The 17,781-nt window shown below is 41.7% G+C and overlaps 1 protein-coding gene across 2 annotated transcripts in view; it reads right to left on the reverse strand.

Moving 5' to 3' along the window:
- Window positions 1-17,781, reverse strand: part of CFAP61 (cilia and flagella associated protein 61) — a 250,399-nt gene that overhangs the window by 203,642 nt on the left and 28,976 nt on the right. For both annotated transcript variants that reach the window (XM_025264163.3, XM_044927988.2), the window contains exon 7: window positions 11,389-11,521. In XM_025264163.3, the coding sequence (XP_025119948.2) occupies window positions 11,389-11,521 (133 nt within the window). The remainder of the gene's footprint in view (window positions 1-11,388; window positions 11,522-17,781) is intronic.

Consider the following 17,781-nt stretch of genomic DNA (forward strand, 5'->3'; position numbering starts at 1 on the left):
TAGTGCCATCTTTGGGAAGACATAAAATTAGAAATGAAAATGGAGAGATCACAACAGACAACACAGAAATACAAAGGATCATAAGAGAGTACTATCAACAATTATATGCCAATAAAATGGACAATGTGGAAGAAATGGACAAATTCTTAGAAAAGTACAACTTTCCAAAACTCGACCAGGAAGAAATAGAAAATCTTAACAGACCCATCACAAGCACGGAAATTGAAACTGTAATCAAAAATCTTCCAGCAAACAAAAGCCCAGGTCCAGACGGCTTCACAGCTGAATTCTACCAAAAATTTAGAGAAGAGCTGACACCTATCCTGCTCAAACTCTTCCAGAAAATTGCAGAGGATGGTAAACTTCCAAACTCATTCTATGAGGCCACCATCGCCCTAATACCAAAACCTGACAAAGATGCCACAAAAAAAGAAAACTACAGGCCAATATCACTGATGAACATAGATGCAAAAATCCTTAACAAAATTCTAGCAATCAGAATCCAACAACACATTAAAAAGATCATACACCATGACCAAGTGGGCTTTATCCCAGGGATGCAAGGATTCTTCAATATCCGCAAATCAATCAATGTAATACACCACATTAACAAATTGAAAAATAAAAACCATATAATTATCTCAATAGATGCAGAGAAAGCCTTTGACAAAATTCAACATCCATTTATGATAAAAACTCTCCAGAAAGCAGGAATAGAAGGAACATACCTCAACATAATAAAAGCTATATATGACAAACCCACAGCAAACATTATCCTCAATGGTGAAAAATTGAAAGCATTTCCTCTAAAGTCAGGAACAAGACAGGGTGCCCACTTTCACCATTACTATTCAACATAGTTTTGGAAGTTTTGGCCACAGCAATCAGAGCAGAAAAATAAATAAAAGGAATCTAAATTGGAAAAGAAGAAGTAAAACTCTCACTATTTCCAGATGACATGATCCTCTACATAGAAAACCCTAAAGACTCCACCAGAAAATTACTAGAACTAATCAATGACTATAGTAAAGTTGCAGGATATAAAATCAACACACAGAAATCCCTTGCATTCCTATACACTAATAATGAGAAAACAGAGAAATTAAGGAAACAATTCCATTCACCATTGCAACGGAAAGAATAAAATACTTAGGAATATATCTACCTAAAGAAACTAAAGACCTATACATAGAAAACTATAAAACACTGGTGAAAGAAATCAAAGAGGACACTAACAGATGGAGAAATATACCATGTTCATGGATTGGAAGAATCAATATAGTGAAAATGAGTATACTACCCAAAGCAATCTATAGATTCAATGCAATCCCTATCAAGCTACCAACAGTATTCTTCACAGAGCTAGAACAAAGAATTTCACAATTTGTATGGAAATACAAAAAACCTCGAATAGCCAAAGCGATCTTGAGAAAGAAGAATGGAACTGGAGGAATCAACCTACCTGACTTCAGGCTCTACTACAAAGCCACAGTTATCAAGACAGTATGGTACTGGCACAAAGACAGAAATATAGATCAATGGAACAAAATAGAAAGCCCAGAGATAAATCCACACACATATGGACACATTATCTTTGACAAAGGAGGCAAGAATATACAATGGATTAAAGACAATCTCTTTAACAAGTGGTGCTGGGAAATCTGGTCAACCACTTGTAAAAGAATGAAACTAGAACACTTTCTAACACCATACACAAAAATAAACTCAAAATGGATTAAAGATCTCAACGTAAGACCAGAAACTATAAAACTCCTAGAGGAGAACATAAGCAAAACACTCTCTGACATACATCACAGCAGGATCCTCTATGACCCACCTCCCAGTATATTGGAAATAAAAGCAAAAATAAACAAATGGGACCTAATTAACCTTAAAAGCTTCTGCACATCAAAGGAAACTATAAGCAAGGTGAAAAGACAGCCTTCAGAATGGGAGAAGATAATAGCAAATGAAGCAACTGACAAACAACTAATCTCGAGAATATACAAGCAACTCCTACAGCTCAACTCCAGAAAAATAAATGACCCAATCAAAAAATGGGCCAAAGAACTAAATAGACATTTCTCCAAAGAAGACATACAGATGGCTCACAAACACATGAAAATATGCTCAACATCACTCATTATCAGAGAAATGCAAATCAAAACCACTATGAGGTACCATTTCACACCAGTCAGAATGGCTGCGATCCAAAAGTCTACAAGTAATAAATGCTGGAGAGGGTGTGGAGAAAAGGGAACCCTCTTACACTGTTGGTGGGAATGCAAACTAGTACAGCCACTATGGAGAACAGTGTGGAGATGCCTTAAAAAACTGGAAATAGAGCTGCCTTATGATCCAGCAATCCCACTGCTGGGCATACACACTGAGGAAACCAGAAGGGAAAGAGACACATGTACCCCAATGTTCATCGCAGCACTGTTTATAATAGCCAGGATATGGAAGCAACCTAGATGTCCATCAGCAGACGAATGGGTAAGAAAGCTGTGGTACATATACACAATGGAGTATTACTCAGCCATTAAAAAGAATACATTTGAATCAGTTCTAATGAGGTGGATGAAACTGGAGCCTATTATACAGAGTGAAGTAAGCCAGAAAGAAAAACACCAATACAGTATACTAACGCATATATATGGAATTTAGAAAGATGGTAACAATAACCCTGTGTACGAGACAGCAAAAGAGACACTGATGTATAGAACAGTCTTATGGACTCTGTGGGAGAGGGAGAGGGTGGGAAGATTTGGGAGAACGGCACTGAAACATGTAAAATATCATGTATGAAACGAGTTGCCAGTCCAGGTTCGATGCACGATACTGGATGCTTGGGGCTGGTGCAATGGGACGACCCAGAAGGATGGTATGGGGAGGGAGGAGGGAGGAGGGTTCAGGATGGGGAACACATGTATACCTGTGGTGGATTCATTTTGATATTTGACAAAACTAATACAATTATGTAAAATTTAAAAATAAAATAAAATTAAAAAAAAAAAAACACCACTCAACCTGGTGCTTTGGAGGGCCCATAGGAAATAAACAACTTAAAAATTCTGCCAAAAGAGAGAGCAAGAGGCACAGAGGAGGTGTACCCATAAAAGGACACCTAAGAATCTCTAGCAGGGCTGAGAGAAGGTATTTCTCACCCAAAGACCAGAGGAAATGATTGCTATTCAAACGTGAAGTCAGCAATGCAAAACTCCAGGACCATGAAATATCAAGGAAATATGACACCACCAAAAGGTCACAATAGTCTTCTGATAACTGAACCCAAAGACAAGAACAAATGGTTAACTCTCCAATGCACTAGACAAATAATTCAAAAGAGCTGTTTTCAGGAGACAGTGAGCTACAAGAAAACACAGACAGTTCAACAAAATCAGGAAAACAATACACAAATAAAATAAGTTTAGCAAAAGAGAATCCATAAGAATCAACCATAAATTCTGGAGCCAAAGAATCAATGAACGACATGAAAATACAACACAAAGCATCTGACAGTGGACCTCATCAATCAGAAAAAAGAATAGTGAGACTGAAGACAGGAACTTTGAAAATATCAAGTCAAAGGAGAACAAAGTAAAAAGAATGAAATGAGTTGAAGAAAGTCTGTGTGATCTATAAGATACCATCCTAAGGACCAATTTGTGAATCACCAGAGTTCCAAGACAAGCAGAGACGGAAAAGGGGGCAGAGAGCTTATTTAAAGAAATAATGGCCAAGAACATCCCAAAGCTGGGGAGAGATATAGATACCCAAGTTCATGAAACCCATAGGTCACCAAACAAAATCAACTTAAAAGATCCTTCCCAAGACACATTATAATAAAACTCAAAAATCAAAGGTAAGAGGAGAATCTTAAAAGCAGCAGAAGAAAAAAATCTTGTGACTTCCAAGGGAACCCCCCCAATAAGACTGTCAGCAGATTTCTCAGCAGAAACCCTCCAGGCCAGGAATTAGCAGGATAATATACTGAAAGTGCTGAAAGATAAAAACTGCCAATAAAGAATACTTCACTCAGCAAAGCTGTCCTTCAAAAATGAAAGACTTTCCTAGACAAAAAAAAGCTAAGAAAATTCTTCACCATTAGACCTGCCCTATAAGAAATGCTAAAAGGAGTTCTTCAAGATGAAATGAAAGGATGCTAATTAATAACACAAAAATATATAAAAGTATACAACACAATAGTAAAACCAAGTATACAGTCAAGTTCAGAATACTATAAAACTTTAATATGGCAAAGCATTAACCACTTAACTCTAGTGTAAAGATTAAAGGATGACAATTTAATATTTAAATAACTATAGGTACAATAATTTGTTAGTAAATATGGGATATAAAAAGGGGTAAATTGTGATATTAAAAACATAGGGAAGTAAAAGGGTAAACCTTTTGTGTGCAATTGAATTAAGTCTTCAGTGTAAAATAGACTGTTATGTCTGTAAGCTGTTTTATGTAAGTTTCATGGTAACCATGCAATAAAGATCTACAGTAGATTCACAAAAGATAAATAAAAAGGAATCAAACCATTTCACGGCAGAAAATCATCAACTCATAAAGGAAGGCAGGAAGAAAGGAACAAGGGTACTACAAAACAGCCAGAAAACAGTAAGATGGCATTTGTAAGTCCTTACCTGTAATTACTCTAAGTGTAAATGAATTGTATTCTCCAAACAAAAGACACAGAGTGGCTAGATGGATAAAAAAACAAGACCTATCAATTTGCTGCCTACAAGAAATTCACTTCCTTTAAGGATACACATCATTTTCCAAGTGAAGAGATAGAAGAATATATTCCATGACAGTGAAACCCAAAAGAGAGCATGGGTAGCTATGCTTATACCAGACAAAACAGACTGTAGGCCCCCAAAAAAGAGACAAGGAAGGTTATTAAATAATGATAAAGGGGTCAATTCATCAAGAAGATATAATAGGACTTCAAGGGTGGTGCAGTGGGTAAGATTCCGCCTGCCAATACACAGGACATAGGTTCATTGCCTAGTGCGGGAAGATCCCACGTGCCACAGAGCAACCAAGCCCATGTGCCACAACCACTGAGTCCAAGTGCTGCAGCCACTGAAGCCTGTGCGCCTAGCTCCTGTGCTCCACGCCAAGTGAAGGCACCGCAGTGAGAAGCTCGTGCACTGCGAGAAGGAGTAGCCCCCGCTCACTGCCATAAAGAAAGCCCACACAAAGCAATGAAGACCCAGCACAGCCAAAAATAAATGAATAAATCATTTTTTTAAAAAAGAAAATAAACGACCCAATCAAAAAATGGGCCAAAGACCTAAACAGACATTTCTCCAAAGAAGACATACAGATGGCTAACGAACACATGAAAAGATGCTCATCATCACTCATTATCAGAGAAATGCAAATCAAAACCACAATGAGGTACCATTTCATGCCAGTCAGAATGGCTGTGATCCAAAAGTCTACAAGCGATAAATGCTGGAGAGGGTGTGGAGAAAAGGGAACCCTCTTACACTGTTGGTGGGAATGCAAACTAGTACAGCCACTATGGAGAACAGTGTGGAGATTCCTTTAAAAAACTGGAAATAGAACTGCCTTATGACCCAGCAATCCCACTGCTGGGCATACACACTGAGGAAATCAGAAGGGAAAGAGACACATGTACCCCAATGTTCATCGCAGCACTGTTTATAATAGCCAGGACATGGAAGCAACCTAGATGTCCATCAGCAGATGAATGGATAAGAAAGGTGTGGTGCATATACACAATGGAGTATTACTCAGCCATTACAAAGAATACATCTGAATCAGTTCTAATGAGGTGGATGAAACTAGAGCCTTATACAGAGTGAAGTAAGACAGAAAGAAAAACACCAATATAGTATACTAATGCATATATATGGAATTTAGAAAGATGGTAACAATAACCCTGTATGCAAGACAGCCAAAGAGACACGGATGTATAGAACAGTCTTTTGGACTCTGTGGGAGAGGGAGAGGGTGGGATGATTCGGGAGAATGGCATTGAAACATATATAATATCATATATGAAATGAATCGCCAGTCCAGGTTTGATGCAGGATACAGGACGCTTGGGGCTGGTGCACTGGGATGACCCAGAGGGATGGTACGGGGAGGGAGGTGGGAGGGGGGTTCAGGATGGGGAACACGTGTATACCCGTGGCGGATTCATGTTGATGTATGGCAAAACCAATACAATATTGTAAAGTAATTAGCCTCCAATTAAATTAAATAAATTTATATTTAAAAAATAAAATAAAAATATAAAAAAAGAAGATATAACAGTCACAAATATATTAATATATATCCTCAACATCAGAGCACCTAACTATGATAAGCAAATACTAACAGATCTGAAGGGAGAGATAGACAACAATACAATACTTGCAGGGATTTCAATAGCTAACTTTCGACAATGGATAGACATCCAGAGAGGAAATCAACCAGGAAACGTTAGACTCGATGCACACGTTAGATAAAACTGACCTAACAAATGTGTACAGAACATCCCATCCAACAGCAGTAGAATACACATTGTTCTCAAGAATACATGGAACATTGTCCATGATACAGAATATGATAGATCACAAAATGAGTCTTAGCACATTCAGTCAGTTCAGTTCAGTCGCTCAGTCATGTCCGACTCTTTGCGATCCCATGAACTGCAGCACGCCAGGCCTCCCTGTCTATCACCAACTCCCAGAGTTCACTCAAACTCACATCCATCGAGTCCTTGATGCCATCCAGCCACCTCATCCTCTGTCATCCCCTTCTCCTCTTGCCCCCAATCCCTCCCACCATCAGAGTCTTTTCCAATGAGTCAACTCTTCACATGAGGTGGCCAAAGTACTGGAGTTTCAGCTTCAGCATCATTCCTTCCAAAGAACACCCAGGACTGATCTCGTTTAGAACGGACTGGTTGGATCTCCTTGCGGTCCAAGGGACTTTCAAGAGTCTTCATTAAAAAGATTTAAATCACACCTAGTATCTTTCCCAACTACAATGGTATTACCCTAGAAATTAATAACAGGAGGAAAGCTGAAAATTCACAAGTATATGAAAATTTAATATACTCCTGAACAACTAAGAGGTCAAAGAAGAAATCAAAAGGGAAATTTAAAAAAACCTTGAAACAAACAAAAGTGGAAATACAATAAACCAAAATTTACAGGATACTGAAAAAAGCAGTTCTAAGAGGTAAGTTTATAGTAGTAAATGCCTACATTAACAAAAAAAAAGGAAGATTTCAAATAAACAACCTAACTTTACAACCTTTAGAAAAAGAACAAATTAAGAAGCCCAAAATTAGCAGAAGGAAGAAATTAACAAAGAGCAGAGCAGAAATAAATGAAATAGAGACCAGAAAAGTAATCAAAAAGATCTGCAAAACTTAGAGCTGTATTTTTAAACAATAAACAAAATTGACAACCTGTTAGCTAGACTAAGAAAAAGAGAGAACACTCAAAATCTGAAATGGAAGAGTAGGTATTAAAACTGATTTCATGGATACAAAGGACAAGAGATTACTATGATTAATTATACACCAACAAATTGGATAACCTAAAAGAAACAGACAAATTCCCAGAAACAGATAAGCTACCTAGACTGAATCAGGAGTTGTTAAACAAGGGATACAAATTTCCAGGTATAAGATGAATAAGTTCTGGGCATCTACTGTACAGCATGATGATTACAGCTAATAACACTGTATTATATACCTAGGAGTGGTTAAGAGGTAGATCTTAAATGTTTTCACCACAAAAGAAAATGCTATTAATAATTTTGTAACATAATGGAGGTGCTGGCTCACGCTAAGGTGGTGATCATTTTGCAAGATAAGTACATCAGACTAACACACTGTATACCTTAATCTTACACAATGTCATATGTCAATTACATCTCAAAAAGCTGGAAAAATAAATACATAAATAAATGCCTTCTCTAAAAAACAAAGAACTGACTTAACTGGATGGGTACAGTGGGAGCATTAAAAGCTTATTTGGGTCTGTATGAATCATTGTAACTATCAGGGCTTCTCAGGTGGTAAATGTCTTGAGTCTTCTCAGGAGACTCAAGAGATGGGGGTTCGATCCCAGGGCTGGGAAGATCCCCTGGAGTAGGAAATGGCAACCCACTCTCTTATTCTTGCCTGGAAAATTCCATGGCCAGAGGAATCTGGAGGGCTACAGTCCATGTGGCTGCAGAGTCGGACGCGACTCAGCACATACAAACACACACAGTTTTTGACTCATTGTGTAAGATGTGGTTTTTCAAAATGGTGCTGCTGGGCCCAAATGCTTCCTGACCCTTCCTTCTGCCGCTAGCCAAAGGTCAAATGACAATATTTGAACAAACGTCCTTAAAAGACAACACATAAACCTAAATACGAAAAAAAAAAGTCTTTCAATGCAGAAGAAACAACTATCATGGACTAGTACATCTGAATCTAGTTTTTTTTTAATTTTATTTTATTTTTAAACTTTACATAATTGTATTAGTTTTGCCAAATATCAAGATGAATCCGCCACAGGTATACATGTGTTCCCCATCCTGAACCCTCCTCCCTCCTCCCTCCCCATTCCATCCCTCTGGGTCGTCCCAGTGCACCAGCCCCAAGCATCCAGTATTGTGCATCGAACCTGGACTGGCATCTCGTTTCATACATGATATTTTACATGTTTCAATGCCATTCTCCCAAATCTTCCCACCCTCTCCCTCTCCCACAGAGTCCATAAGACTGTTCTATACATCAGTGTCTCTTTTGCTGTCTCGTACACAGGGTTATTGTTACCATCTTTCTAAATTCCATATATATGCGTTAGTATACTGTATTGGTGTTTTTCTTTCTGGCTTACTTCACTCTGTATAATAGGCTCCAGTTTCATCCACCTCATTAGAACTGATTCAAATGTATTCTTTTTAATGGCTGAGTAATACTCCATTGTGTATATGTACCCACAGCTTTCTTATCCATTCGTCTGCTGATGGACATCTAGGTTGCTTCCATGTCCTGGCTATTATAAACAGTGCTGCGATGAACATTGGGGTACATGTGTCTCTTTCCCTTCTGGTTTCCTCAGTGTGTATGCCCAGCAGTGGGATTGCTGGATCATAAGGCAGCTCTATTTCCAGTTTTTTAAGGCATCTCCACACTGTTCTCCATAGTGGCTGTACTAGTTTGCATTCCCACCAACAGTGTAAGAGGGTTCCCTTTCTCCACACCCTCTCCAGCATTTATTACTTGTAGACTTTTGGATCGCAGCCATTCTGACTGGTGTGAAATGGTACCTCATAGTGGTTTTGATTTGCATTTCTCTGATAATGAGTGATGTTGAGCATATTTTCATGTGTTTGTGAGCCATCTGTATGTCTTCTTTGGAGAAATGTCTATTTAGTTCTTTGGCCCATTTTTTGATTGGGTCATTTATTTTTCTGGAGTTGAGCTGTAGGAGTTGCTTGTATATTCTCGAGATTAGTTGTTTGTCAGTTGCTTCATTTGCTATTATCTTCTCCCATTCTGAAGGCTGTCTTTTCACCTTGCTTATAGTTTCCTTTGATGTGCAGAAGCTTTTAAGGTTAATTAGGTCCCATTTGTTTATTTTTGCTTTTATTTCCAATATACTGGGAGGTGGGTCATAGAGGATCCTGCTGTGATGTATGTCAGAGAGTGTTTTGCTTATGTTCTCCTCTAGGAGTTTTATAGTTTCTGGTCTTACGTTGAGATCTTTAATCCATTTTGAGTTTATTTTTGTGTATGGTGTTAGAAAGTGTTCTAGTTTCATTCTTTTACAAGTGGTTGACCAGATTTCCCAGCACCACTTGTTAAAGAGATTGTCTTTAATCCATTGTATATTCTTGCCTCCTTTGTCAAAGATAAGGTGTCCATATGTGTGTGGATTTATCTCTGGGCTTTCTATTTTGTTCCATTGATCTATATTTCTGTCTTTGTGCCAGTACCATACTGTCTTGATAACTGTGGCTTTGTAGTAGAGCCTGAATCTAATTTTTAAGGCTGGTTCTCACCTGAAACTAAACCTCTCAGTTCAGTTCAGTCGCTCAGTCATGTCCGACTCTTTGCTACCCCATGAATCTAAGCACGCCAGGCCTCCCTGTCCATCACCAACTCCCGAAGTTCACTCAGACTCACGTGCATCGAGTCAGTGATGCCATCCAGCCATCTCATCCTCTGTCATCCCCTTCTCCTCCTGCCCCCAATCCCTCCCAGCATCAGAGTCTTTTTCAACGAGTCAAATCTTCGCATGAGGTGGCCAAAGTACTGGAGTTTCAGCTTCAGCATCATCATTCCCTCCAAAGAAATCCCCGGGCTGATCTCCTTCAGAATGGACTGGTTGAATCTCCTTGCAGTCCAAGGGACTCTCAGGAGTCTTCTCCAACACCAGAGTTCAAAAGCATCAATTCTTCGGTGCTCAGCCTTCTTCACAGTCCAACTCTCACATCCATACATGACCACAGGAAAAACCATAGCCTTGACTAGATGGACCTTTGTTGGCAAAGTAATTCTCTGCTTTTGAATATGCTATCTAGGTTGGACATAACTTTCCTTCCAAGGAGTAAGCGTCTTTTAATTTCATGGCTGCAGTCACCATCTGCATGAACATCTAAACTCATCTTATTCTTTTTTTTTTTTTGGATGTGGACCATTTTTAGTCTTTATTGAATTTGTTACAATACTGCTTGTTTTATGTTTTGGTTTTTTGGCCACAAGACATATGGGATCTTAAGTCCCCAACTAGGGATTGAATCTGCATCTCTTGTACTGGAAGGTGAAGCCTTAACCACTGGACCACCAGGGAAAGTCCCCATCCTGGCCTTCTTCCAATGTGTCTTCTTCCATCATATAGATCAATGTTTCACCACCTGGACTGCATATGGGAAGTATACGGGGAGCGTTTTCAAGATACTGACGTGCTCTACCCCCAAAAGATTGATTTCATTGTTCTGACTGCAACCTGGCATCAGGAGTTTTTTCTGAGATAGAATTCACATTCTGAAACTGAGGGTAATAATCCGTTAAATCCATCACACCCGGGGCGTGGCATCACTGATTAAGCTCGCCTTAACTGTTGCTATCTATACAAATGACTTGCACATCCACCAAGAGGCACATAGCCCAAATGATAAGATGTTTGCCCAAGTTGTTTTCCAGGAACTTGGAGTCAGCTGTGTCTAGTTCAGGCTTGAACCTGTTAAGACTGAGCATCTGGGAGGGCCTCGTAAAACCTGAAAAACCTAGAGCAGGAACCCTGGGGAAGCAGGTGACGTCATGACTCCAAGGATGTTCCTCAAACCAGGACCAGGGCTGCCCTCCTCTCACCCCTCTCCCGGGTGGGCCCCAGGTGAGTTATCATGCACCTCACACACGACAGCGTGATTCTCCTCGTCTTGGGCCTCGATGAGCTCAGCCAGGAAGTACTCGCCATACGTCTCCTTCAGGATGGTGTCATGGTGCAGGAATATTGGCATGAGGTCGTCGTGATCTTCCACCCTGTCAAAGGAAAGGCCTAAATCAGTGTTGGTTCCTCCATCTGCTCCTTTGACCCTGTCTTAAATGCCAGGGATAGAGCAACACACCCAAGAAATGGACTTACATCGTAATGGGGGGAATAGACAAGAATGTAACAAACAAGTCTCCTGGAACATTTCAAAGTGCGACCAATTGCTTTGGGATGGAGAGTGAGGGGGCCAAGGGGTCAGGGATGGGACACCTGAGTGAGACCCGGATGGAGAGATGGGGAGGAAGCTATGTCGAGACCTGGAGGTGGGCTGTACCAGGCAGAAGGGACACGCTCACTGGCTGGGTGCAGACTGCAGGCGCAGCATCACTCGTGAGCCAAAGCACAGGAAGATGGGCACAGCACCTCCCATGTGTGTTTCAAGGAGTACCGATTCTACAACACTGCTCCCAGCACCCCCTTTCTCCCCTTAGAAGAAAACCATAATCTAAAAACACTTTTCTGCTATAGGGCCCCTCATGGATTATCACAGGTAAGATGTAAAGGTTCTGGGAATGACTATGATAAAGACTATTTCCTTCAAGGGGCCCATGGTGCCCTTTACTCCTGAGATGCCTACTTCCATGGAGGAGGAGATGCTGGTTTGCAGGTAACAAAGCTCTGCTCCCTACCCTGGGCATGACTACCTCAAGCCTCCTTCCCAGGACTGCCTACCATGACCTTGACCCGCAGTGTGGGCAGGGATGGGAGACCCAAGAACCAAGTTTATGGCAGCACAGTGGTGCTGGCCCTTGGCTTTCATTTTGCTGCCATATTACATGTTTCTTTCTTCTTTGTAGCAGATTCTTGATTATGCTATTTTATATATAATATATATATATATATATATATAGAGAGAGAGAGAGAGAGAGAGAGAGAGAGAGATTAACGCTATTCTAGTTTTCTGTCTAGGGTGTTCTTATACACTTTCCTGGTCCTTTTCTTTTAAAAATGTTCCATATTTGTATTGCTGTTCTCATATAACTGATTTGGCTACCTCTTCTTTCATTACTCTGCCTACTCTGCCATCGCATGGGGCTTCTCAGGCGACACTAGTGGTAAAGAATCCACCTGCCAATGCAAGAGACATAAAGATGCAGGTTTGATCCCTGGGTTGGGAAGACATCCCACTCTAACTTCTAGTATGTTCTTTTTGATGTTACTAGCAGCTCCATCTAATGAATGGCAAAGACTCTCCCCTTGACCAGACTCTGACCCGGGACACTTGAAGTCTCTTCTTGACTAATTCTGAGCCCTGGCCTGAATATCTGAACAAATACTAGCAGTTACTAAGGACAGCTCAAGGCCACATCCCTAGGATGATGTGAGACTGCCTTAAGGTGCCTGCCTGAGCAAGCTCAGGTTGCCAGGAGAATTTCCAGCTTGTTCCAGCCCACACCTGTGGTTACCCCGTCTCCCAACATCTGCAGGAGGGCAGGAGCCTGGCTTCTACACTTAGATGAGTCTCATAAAGGCTCTCTCATTTTCACTCTGTCTTTTTCTCTTTTTTAAAAATTTTCGATAAAGCCCATTTTATTTCATCCAACTACCGATTGATATTAATGAGCATATATCCTTCTGCCTGGAATGACTTCTATTTGCTTCTATAGGTTAATTGATGTTCATTAGATATGATCACAAGCATACTACACAGTATTTTATGTTTCAACAGATTTTAAATTACATTGTAGCTAATATATATCTATTATTGTATGTAACGTATTATTTCTACTACCTTGAAGTTCATAGCATATAATTGCTTTGTTTTAGTCAAATATCTAATACAGCAGAATAGTTCACTTGCTGACAACACCAGATAATAATTTTCTCAGTCATAATTGCTATTCCCATGGACAGAGGAGCCTGGTAGGCTACAGTTCATGGGGTCGCTAGAGTCGGACACGACTGAGTGACTTCACTTTCACTTTTCACTTTCATGCATTGGAGAAGGAAATGGCAACCCACTCCAGTGTTCTTGCCTGGAGAATCCCAGGGAGGGGAAGCCTGGTGGGCTGCCGTCTATGGGGTCACACAGAGTCAGACACGACTGAAGGGACGCAGCAGCAGCAGCAGCAGCAGCATTACAAGAAAATACCAATATATTGATTCTAAATAAGAACTTAAAGAATAAGATCACTGCCTGAATTTAAGTTTCAGTCTTTTTTCCTTTGGGTCTTCTATGCAGTTTTCTTCTTCTCTTAGATACTGCATAATTTGTCATTATAAAAAAATCTCTTTAGAATAAAAACATTGCTATGAGAAACAATCATCATAACATTAAGTTGCTTTATTTTACTCCAACTATTAGCTATAATGCAATTTTAAAATATAATTTTTCTTGATCTGTATCTCTATGAAGTATCTCTACAATACCTTCAGAATTCAAATTATTACAGTTTGAATTTTTAAAAGATGATGCAGATTTCAGTTTTCTTGTGAGATTTTGATAATGTTACTTGATTCTTCCTTTTATTCTTCATTGTTGATACAAGCAGACTGTCTGCCCGTTCTGTAAATCACAATATATAATCCAAAGAATAACTCTTGGATCCAATGCTTTAAATTCCTCCAGGATAAACTAATCACATAAATTCCAGATTTTTTTCTCCCTCCTTTCCTTCCCTCCTTTCCTTCCCTCCTTTCCTCCCTTCCTTCATGTAGTATTTTCACTTCAGAAGGCCCAGTCACCTCTGTACAAATGAAAGCTGAGTTTGGTCCACCCTGGACCGCACTCCCAATGGAGTTCCCTCCCAGTGGTTATTTAGGATTAAAATCTGTCCTTACCAGAGTCCTGCTTTGTCTGACCTTTGACGTCTGCACACCCTGGAGCCCATAGCCCAGGGGCAGCAGTGACAGCCAACGTGGAAGGGACTCCCCCCACCACAGGCACTGACTGCCCCGGGGGTGCCATCGCTAGGCCTGTTTGCCAGGAGTGGCTATGTGGTCCGACGGGGGCCCTCTGGGGAGTGAACCCGCCCCAGCTCTCCAGCCTGCCTCTGACTCCCCTGCTGAGACTACTGCCCAGATCTCCTCACTGTGTGGCCTTGGGGGTCTCACCTACAAGACGGTAGAGACGAGGAGAGTCAGTGGGTACAGTGTGCAGACACAGGGAAGCCCTCAAGGTTACTCTCTCGCAGCCCCCGGCAGCATCTGCTATGGACGACTTCACATGCCACCCACCACCACCCCCTACCATCTGACACACTCTGAAACCTCTGCCGGCAACCTCCATCTGAGGGCCCAAGCCCTCTGCTGGGAGAGCCAAGAAGGCCCCACTGCATTCAGGACACCCCTCCCTTCCCCACACCACAGCCTGCAGAAGGGCGCTGCTAACAGAGGTGGCTTTTCTCTGTAAACAGAGTCCTCAGTGATAGTACTTAAAAAAAAAAGATTCTAGGCGAGAATAGACAACAAATCCATTTTCAAATATCTTGCCAAAAATTAAAGCCCCCACCAATATTTTTTTAAGAATTTAAAAAATATTGATTTATTATTTAGACTGTGCCGGGTCTTAGTTGCAGCATGTGAACTCTTAGTTGCGGCATGTGGGATCTAGTTCCCTGACCAGGGATTGAACCCGGGTCCCCCCACATTGGAACTGCAAAATCTTTAATGCCTGGACCACCAGGGAAGTCCCAATATTAGTTCAGTCCAGTTCAGTCACTCAGTTGTGTCTGACTCTTTGTGACCCCATGGACTGCAGCATGCCAGGCTTCCCTGTCCATCACCATCTCCTGGAGTTGCTCAAACTCATGTCCATCAAGTCAGTGTTACCATCCAACCATCTCATCCTCTGTCCTCCCCTTCTACTCCTGCCTTCCATCTTTCCCAGCATCAGGGTCTTTTCCAATGAGTCAGTTCTTCACATAAGATGGCCAAAGTATTGGAGTTTCAGCTTCAGCATCAGTCCTTCCAATGAATATTCAGGATTGATTTCCTTTAGGATGGACTAGTTGGATCTCCTTGAAGTCCAAGGGACTCTCAAGAGTCTTCTCCAACACCACAGTTCAAAAGCATCAATTCTTCAGTGCTCAGCTTTCTTTATAGTCCAATTCTCACATCCATACATGACTACTGGAAAAACCATAGCTTTGACTAGATGGACTTTTGTCAGCAAAGTAATGTCTCTGCTTTTTAATATGCAGTCTAGGTTGGTCATAGCTTTTCTTCAAGAGGTAATTATTTTAAATTACGTGAAAGTAATTCAATATCCTAATCATTTTAAGAGAACAGAGACAGCTATCACTCAGAGAACTCCCAAATCAACTGTGTACCATGGGTTTTTATACGTATGATGAACACAAAAACACTAGTTCATGGTATAAAAATCAAGAATAAAGGCTCAGAGAGACCCAGGGCTGAATGCCTAATCATGAGCCCTCAGCAGCCTGTGAACAAAGTGATCCATAATCACACCTCAGTACTTATTCTTCTGGGAAAAAGAAGAAAAAAACATCCAAGTTGTGGAGCTCCGAAGATTCTCTCCCTTAAGCCCGTCCCCAAAATGTATAAAGAGGAACCTGCTCTGCAAGCATGTTCCTTGGGGTAATCGATGGTTTATGCTCTTGCATCAGCCCCGGTGCTAATGATAAGGTATGACATCAGCCTCTCGTAGTCTCAAATGGCATATGACAAAGACTAGCCCCTTGGAAATAAGACACCCCAGCTACCGAAAACAACTCATTCAGGAAAGTGTTTAAATTTGTGCACTGCCTGCTCAGAAGGTAAAGACTCTGCCTGCAATGCAGGGGACCCAAGTTCGATCCCTGTGTCGAGAAGATCCTCTGGAGAAAGAAATGGTAACCTACTCCAGCATTCTCGCCTGGAGAATTCCATGGACAGAGGAGCCTGGGAGGTTACAGTCCATGGGGTTGCAAAGAGTCAGACACAACTGAGCAACTTTCACTTTCACTTTGCCACTCAGATAGGAGGAAAGCCACTTCTCCTGGAGCCGTTGGGCACAGCAGGGCCACGTGGCCAGCACCTCCATGACCCCCAGTGTTTAGGTGGTGATGACTCTGAAGGTTACAGTTGATCAACACAAAGTATTGACACAGGGGGAAGACACTGCTGAGTAAGCAGTAACCTTCCTTTAGATCTTGCAGCCGTTATGAGGTTTGGAGTGGACGACGACCCCCATGCTATGGAACTAGTTACAGACTATTTTATTTTAACCTGTTTGGAGGAAACAAAAGGCCCTTCCCATAGAAACTGGTTTGATCCCTCAGGCCCCTAAATGCCCATCAGACTCTGAGAACCATGCCAGATGAAAGCAGGCTGGAATCCAAAGCTGAAGAAAATCAACAGCCTCTCAGGACACCTGGCTTGGGGTCCAGTGTCCCGGAAGCCCTGGAGAAGACAAGGTGAAGGAGGACAGGGACCTGGGGGCTTTTGCTGGCTTCCTGGGAGGTGGGGAGGAGGAAGAACAGGCTCACTCCCCACCTCCTCCATGTTAGCGAGGAGGGCTTTCAAGGAACAGCGTGATGCCAGACCCCAGGGCACTTGCCCAGCTGCTGGCATGGTTCCTTGGTGGCAGGTGGCTCCCTCAGCATCCTGACCCCTCTTCTGCAGCATCAAGTGTAGAACAGAGCCCTCAGGAGGCTTCCCTGGACAGGGAGGTGCACGTTGTTTCCTTGGCAGCAAAGAAACCGCTGCGAATGCATAGATGGAAAGCTCATGCTCACGGGCTGTAAACGATGGCTGCAGCCCACCTTTGTGTTCGGGATACTGGCACGGCTTCCTCTCTGCCGCCTGAAGGCATCTGCCACAACCAGAGAGGATCTGCATGATTAGCGAGACTTGAGAATGTGCCATTGGAAAAGGGATACTGATGTCACTTTAAACGCCATAAATATTGTATTTCTTCAAGCCTGAGAGTACGTGCATATATGTGTGTATGCGGAGGGGGTGTCCCTGGTGGCTCAGTGGGAAAGAACCCACCCGACAATGCAGGAGATGCACTTTTGATCCCCTGGAGGAGGAAATTGCATCCCACTCCAGTATTCTTGCCTGGAAATCCCATTCTTGCCGGGAAATCCCATGGACAGAGGAGCCTGGAGGGCTACAGTCCATGGGGTCACAAACAGTTGGACAAGACTGAGTGACTAAACAATATTCTTTAAGAAATCAGTGAAGACAGAAAAATTCAGAGAATCCAGTTTAGTGGTCGTGCTAAAGAATGCCTCGTATTTGCTTAAGCCAACCCCTAACACAACTGGTTTTAATTTGGAGTTGGAGAACCTACAGTAGCTGC

The sequence above is a fragment of the Bubalus bubalis genome, chromosome 14 (assembly GCF_019923935.1).
Source record: "Bubalus bubalis isolate 160015118507 breed Murrah chromosome 14, NDDB_SH_1, whole genome shotgun sequence".
Taxonomy (NCBI): domain Eukaryota; kingdom Metazoa; phylum Chordata; class Mammalia; order Artiodactyla; family Bovidae; genus Bubalus; species Bubalus bubalis.